Source organism: Primulina eburnea, chromosome 9, assembly GCF_022965805.1.
Source record: "Primulina eburnea isolate SZY01 chromosome 9, ASM2296580v1, whole genome shotgun sequence".
In the NCBI taxonomy this organism is placed as follows: domain Eukaryota; kingdom Viridiplantae; phylum Streptophyta; class Magnoliopsida; order Lamiales; family Gesneriaceae; genus Primulina; species Primulina eburnea.
Genome location: NC_133109.1, coordinates 30,408,519 through 30,415,049, shown reverse-complemented (window position 1 = coordinate 30,415,049; position 6,531 = coordinate 30,408,519). Strand labels below are relative to the sequence as shown.

The 6,531-nt window shown below is 33.1% G+C and overlaps 1 protein-coding gene across 2 annotated transcripts; it reads left to right on the top strand.

The window, feature by feature from the left end:
• Positions 1 to 861: 861 nt before the first annotated feature.
• Positions 862 to 4,090, top strand: LOC140840531 (vacuolar lysine transporter YPQ1-like). 2 transcript variants are annotated; one of them, XM_073207711.1, is made up of 12 exons: positions 862 to 1,193; positions 1,338 to 1,380; positions 1,462 to 1,488; positions 1,631 to 1,729; positions 1,822 to 1,928; positions 2,012 to 2,183; positions 3,050 to 3,151; positions 3,222 to 3,314; positions 3,451 to 3,471; positions 3,559 to 3,617; positions 3,749 to 3,827; positions 3,915 to 4,090. In XM_073207711.1, the coding sequence occupies exons 1-12, from the start codon at positions 976 to 978 to the stop codon at positions 3,990 to 3,992; spliced, it is 1,098 nt and encodes a 365-aa protein (XP_073063812.1). In that variant the 5' UTR covers positions 862 to 975; the 3' UTR covers positions 3,993 to 4,090. The 2 variants fall into 2 exon arrangements, with proteins under 2 accessions (XP_073063812.1, XP_073063811.1); XM_073207710.1 differs by having other exon boundaries at positions 864 to 1,193; positions 3,737 to 3,827.
• Positions 4,091 to 6,531: the final 2,441 nt, after the last annotated feature.

Here is a 6,531-nt window from a genome sequence, read left to right as displayed (position 1 = left end):
ATTAGATTAATTCACAACACGACACGCCAAATTGCCAATCTATATTAAGTTTCTGAATGTTGTCGTACGTAATACACGTATTATTCAACAACAATTACTTTATAAATTATGCTACTCAATCATTGAAACGTAAAATATCCATCTCAAATCATGAGAGAGCATATTAATTTTGATGCTTATGTTTATCTTTAGAGATTTTGATAATCTATAATAAATTCGGTATTAATGCTTAGACATTTTGATAATCACATTTTTGTTTTTTTTTTTTTGTTTTTGCACATGTCGTATAGATGACATTGACATGACACCGTTTGATACAAAATATAAAGAATTGCTATTTATATTTCATTTTGTGTTATATATATAATCAAATTTATTAATAAATAGAGTGCAAATAACAAAAAAATAAAAGATAAATATCAAATTTCAAATGTGGTTGAGTCATCAAGGCCATAGCTCAACGAAGTAAAATTTCATACAATAAACAATGTAAATATCTTGGAGATGACCGAGACACACAATTTTGGAAATTAAAGTAAGAACGTGATTATGCAACTCATAGCAGGGAAATGTTATACTCCACCGAGTGTGTTCACCCGATGTAACATTCATTTTTTATTTAGGTCGTCAGTAGAAAAATATTAGCTAAAAATATTATTTTTGTGAATATCGTTAGGATTTATCCATCCTCACGCGCGCGCACACACACATATATATAATCATACGGTGATACATTATTCTACCAATATGAACCATCATATTATTATTAATCACATCGTGTATTTTTAATAAAATAAGTCCTCGATAATGCATGGAGTGGGAATATCCAATGAAGTGGCTCCACGTACAACACACAAATGTCACCTCCTGGCGGATCCCTCAAAGTACTTAATTAAGCTGTGAGCTTCAATATTCTTCACATTTACTAAACTTTCGTCTCCGCCGTTCTCACTCGGCCAACAAAGAGAGGAAAACATGAAGTATTGCGTAGAAGAGCAAAAGCCATGCATTTATTGGGTGGAAAGATTCCTCAACGATTGCCTATGCAACGTAAAAGACGAATTCTCGTTCAGTTTTGGGCTAATGAGCCTTGTGTTTTGGGGAGTTGCAGAAATCCCACAAATCATCACTAATTTTCGCTCCAAATCCGGCCACGGAGTTTCTCTTTTGTTTCTTCTCACTTGGATTGCTGGGTTAGTTAATTTATTCTATATTATAAGTTATAACCATGACCTCCCAGAAACATATTATTCGTGATTAAATTTCTGGGTTCTTCTTTTTTAGTATTTTCAGTTTCATAGTGTGTCTTTTCACTTTTGTTTGAATAATTTTGGCAGCGACATATTCAACTTAGTGGGTTGCCTTCTTGAACCAGCAACGGTGTGTTCTATTTTTGCTAAATGTATGCCAGGTTTTCCTCATATGTTTTGATTGTAATAATTTTATATTTACGTGATGCAGTTGCCGACCCAGTTATACACAGCAGCGGTAAGAAAAATAATTCTTTCCGTAGATGTAATGTTTAATTTAATACGGTAAACATTCATAATATTTTATATATGTTATGATATAATTGTTTTCCAAGCTCTGAAGTTCTCTTCTTTCCCCGTTGATTGGAATTGTCAAACAGCTTTATACAATAAGCACAGTAATCTTAGTGCTGCAAAGCATATACTATGACCACTCCAAGAAATGGAAGAAAAGATCCGTAAAGAAATCAAACCAAGAGGTTTTTCCAATTTCTTTGCAAAAAATAATGCTTCAAATCTTCTGCTTCTCAATCATTTAAATAACAGATATGGAGTTAAATCTTGTATGTAGGTTGAAGACTTGAAAAAGCCTTTGAAACCAACTAGACAATCAGATTCTGCCATCCCAATACCTGGCAAAAGCCGAGCTTCTGCCCCAAGAGAAGTCTATTACTATACGTCGGTTTATTATTCATCCCTGTACCATAATTTTTTCCCAAGTTCAAATTTTTATTTGATACCAACAATATATACTTTTGCAGGTCAGCAAGATCAATGGCCAGTAGCACAACTCCGCCTGTCCGATCTCATCTCCGCCCGGTGAGGAGTGGTCCTTCTGCTGTGGGGCTTGAGCACGACTCGTCTTCAGATGACGAGGATGCTCAAATTACACCCCAGAAATATTCCACCAAACCCAAGGGAATCCCGAGATCTGTGAGTGTTCTTGTTTATTATATCGTTCTGATCGAATAGAGTGGAAATGGGATGTTTATGTTGTCCATTTTGAACGAGTTAATCTAATATTCTAACATAGACATGGAATGGATTTGGATCTTTCTTGTCACTTGTTTACAGCCTGGAAAATGTCGTGTAGTTCCTCAGATTTTAATTTTATAGGAATGATTCTGTTTGTGTTGCATTCACTCGAGATAACTTTGAAGTTGAGTGGTTTTAATAACATGTCATATTACATTTAAAAAAAATCCTTTTATATGATTATAATATCCATATTGCATTATTAAAGTTAGCACATCATGCTAATTTTGGCGAGTCAGTGTCACATCAATTTTTTTTTTACAGTTTTATCTTTTATAATATTTATTAGTTAACTTTTCTAATATGAGTTATCAGTGATTTTTGTATATCTTCTTGGTCTTTTCCGATTTTTCTTGAGCTTATCTCTAGTTTATCTAAAAGTTTAAACTATCTCATTAAATCTTATCTAATCACTATTCTATAAGTATTATATCCTAATAAAATAATATATATTTTTTACAACAAAATTAACAAATACAAAAAAATTTAATATGCGTGTAACATGAGATGATTCTAGAGGTCAAATGACTAGTCCAGTACTGGTTATGATGTTCGTTTTGTTTTGTTTTGTTTTGTTTTTTCCGGAAATTATAGCATAAATAATTTGATAAGGTAAATTTCAAATTTGAAGTATTAATTGTATGTGGGGATAGAATATAATACAATGGTGATAGAGTATTTGTAGGAATTGATCGAAATTGAGTCGATGTGAGAAGAACAAAAATTATATTTCCTTATCATTTCTGTGCATTGTGCTATATCAGGCTGGATACGGGGCATTTTTAGCTACATCGATCAGCCTGCCACCGGAAACCAATGCTTTGATGCAAGTTTGCGTCGGATTAACCGGGAGGAAATTGTTGCAGGTAACGATTTGTAGATCAATGAATTCATTTCCTTTGCTCCGGATTAACAGCAAGGATGTTTCTATTGCAGGAAGGTGTATCAGAAACCGTGTTAGGTCAGTCATTGGGATGGATGATGGCTGCCATTTACATGGGCGGTAGACTGCCTCAAATATGGCTAAATGTGAGTGTTAGTATATAACTTTAGCTCAAGTCGATGATCCCTTCGAAACTCGGCAATAAATACAGATTGTTCAATTCATTTTTCTCTTTTTTTGTGGGGGGTATCTGACTTGTGTTTTTGCTTTCTGATTGAGCAGATTAAAAGGGGAAGTGTTGAGGTAACTGATTCTCACCTTTTTGTTTGTGATTTTTTCCGAGTTTTCTTGAGAAATGAATTGAAGGACTAAAGGGATCTAATATCTCAGGGCTTGAATCCTTTCATGTTTGTCTTTGCACTTGCTGCTAACGCTACTTATGTCGCCAGGTACACCGTCTCCAGAGGCGAACTTAAGAAACTTATGCTCGAAATTGGAATTTCTTTTTCGATTTATCACCTATGCAATGTTTTTAATGTCTATGCATTTGGTAAAATATGATGTGCAGCATTCTTGTTAGGTCAACAGCTTGGCATAAAATCAAGGCAAACTTGCCATGGTTGCTAGATGCTGTCGTATGCGTACTGCTGGACTTATTTGTATCCTTTCATGTTCTAGTATTCCTAACATTTTCTCTCAAAACAAAAGGGGAAAAAGAGAGGTTACTCCTTAATTACAGATGACAGATAATATTACAGTATGTGTATTACAGGTACTTTGGCAGAGCAGAACATGAAGAATGCAATGAAGCAGACAAGAAATAGAACAGAATTTTGTAGTTTTTCTAAGTTATTCAAAAGAATTTTTCATGTAATAAATTCAAGAGATGTTATTTATTAAAATCTTTCCTTTACCTGTTAAACCAGTTGTAAGATTTAGTGTAGTTGTGTGTGTGAACAAAATACGAATGATTCTCCTCGTGCGATCTAACTCTAAACAAAAATAGAGGTTTTTAAAAGAGCCGACATATTTTCAATTAAAATGACATCAGGAAAAGGATCCTCTTCAAATCAATCCCAATTCTACGCACAAAAATGGTCTAAAACACGTGGGGGAAACTCACCGTTGTCAAGAATCAGCCGGGAAATCATAAGCCTTTCGATTATAACGAACGAAACATAATCATACGAAAAATGTAGTCGCGACGTCGTTTGGCGGAGAATATTCTTTTTGTTCGAATAATAAGTTGGAAGACCAGATTTTTTTTACGTGTGAATTCGTCGTCTTTATTTTTCGATAGATATTAACTAAAGTCTGAACTACAGCAAACCACGCTAGTTAGATAAATCATGTGAATGTGACAAATTTGTCAAAGCAATTGCTTGCAGAGAAAATCAAATTCTTAACTATCGACTAAATATTCAATTATTTTCAATATGTTTGGTATTTTCATATTATATACGTATGGTCCACAAAATTACCTAGGAGGGTAACGTACAATTGCTCTTTTCAGTAAGGAGTACAAAATTTAATTTATAACCAAACCTCTCCAAATTTAGCACAATATTCCCTTTTTTAACCCATGGGGATTTAATGTTGTTTGTTGAGCTACCCACTAAATTTGTTTCACTTCACCTTAGATTTTGATGCACTTAATTTGTTCACACACACATATATCTATAATATTTATACTATATTATTAAGTGTGAGACCCTTAAGTAATTATTTCAGAGGACACCAAAATATTTAATTTCATAATTACCCTTCTTATCCTACAAAAATCTACTCAAGTTACTCCATATTTTACATAGAAAAAAATTAAACACAATTTTCGTTTTAAATCGAAAAACTCTTCTAAATTGAAAATAATTTCGTGTTATTTGTTTAATATTATTTGATCAAATTAAATATAATAATAAGACATATAATGTATGTGCATCTTTTACTAATATATACCATGAATATAATAGGCGAGAGAATTTTGCTGTTAACGTGTCACCACCATTGCTCTTGTTATTTGGATTTTTTGGTTGATTGGTTCATGAATTATTTTTCAAACAGGGTACATCTAGCGAAAACTATGCAATTAATCATTTCATTCCTTTTACCACTATTTCACTTTATGTTATTTGAGTAGATCTTTTTTGTGAAACGATTTATCTGTGAGACGGGTCAACATATCGATATTCACAATAAAAAGTAATACTCTTCACTTAGAAAGTAATACTTTTTCATTGATAACTCAAAAAAGATATATGTCTCACAAAATACGACACGTGAAATTGTCTCGTACAAATATTTATCATGTTGTTTTGATCCTCGATGGGGAGAGAGTGGCCATGACTTGGGAAGGTGGATACTTTGATGTTCCTACCGTACATAGGTTGTACATGTGTCAATGTTTTATTGGTGGAACAAATGATTCAGTGCCAGGGAAAAGAAAAAAAAAAGAGCAAACAAAGCTCACCAAATACTTTGCTGAGAGTTTGATCGTCATATAAAAAACTGTTGATTCAAACGAATACGTAAAAATGGATAAACTAATAGGTAATAGTTGGCACAAACTTTATGTAAAAATAATCCACAGCGGAAACAAAATGGCTGCGGACAAAAAAATTCATTCCATATTCTAACTTAGCTTTTACAATCTGATGATAAATTTCATTATATATTGTGGCCTAAAGATTTTCGAGTATTATATAGTTGGGTTAACGAGCGAGTTCTGATTTCGTTGTGTAGCCCAATTGTTGGGCTATCTCCCGTGTCAACTTGGACGTAACACAGTATGTATCTATCGGAACATAAAAACATCGTGTTTTTACTAAACAATAGTGAAGAATGGTTCAAAGAATTTGAAATCGAGGAAATACATATGTGGATGAATGAGAATGAAATATTAATCATGCATGCCAATTTGGTTTTGACTTTTGAGGGTTTACATTTCGCAAGTGGAGTCATTATGATTGTGGTATTGAAATAAAATCTAAAGTGGTAAAATTTTGTTTATATTAATAATTTTCTACATCCCCACTGCCACCTACAATTAATTTGTTACACCAATCAATTTTTTTTAAATTTTAAAAAAAACTATTTCCATTGTAAATAATCACTAAATTGCCATGCATATGCATGAAATTCGCCGATATCGTCATAATGTGCTCTCGAGAGAAATAGAAATGATAGTTATCACAATAACAGTACGACTGGGTCTAATATGAGACCATCTCACGGATATCAATCAGTGAGATGGGTCAACCCTACCGATATTCACAATAAAAAGTAATATTCTTAGCATAAAATGGATGACCCAAATAAGAAATCTGTCTCACAAATACGACCCGTGAGACCGTCTCACACAAATTT

What these genes read in the sequence shown, in the direction of transcription:
- LOC140840531 (XM_073207710.1), top strand. Translation starts at nt 976, where the DNA reads ATGAAGTATTGCGTAGAAGAGCAAAAGCCATGCATTTATTGGGTGGAA. An exon ending in CTTCTCACTTGGATTGCTGG is followed by an intron (nt 1,194 to 1,337) that starts GTTAGTTAATTT and finishes TAATTTTGGCAG; the next exon opens with CGACATATTCAACTTAGTGG. An exon ending in TGCCTCAAATATGGCTAAAT is followed by an intron (nt 3,315 to 3,450) that starts GTGAGTGTTAGT and finishes CTGATTGAGCAG; the next exon opens with ATTAAAAGGGGAAGTGTTGA.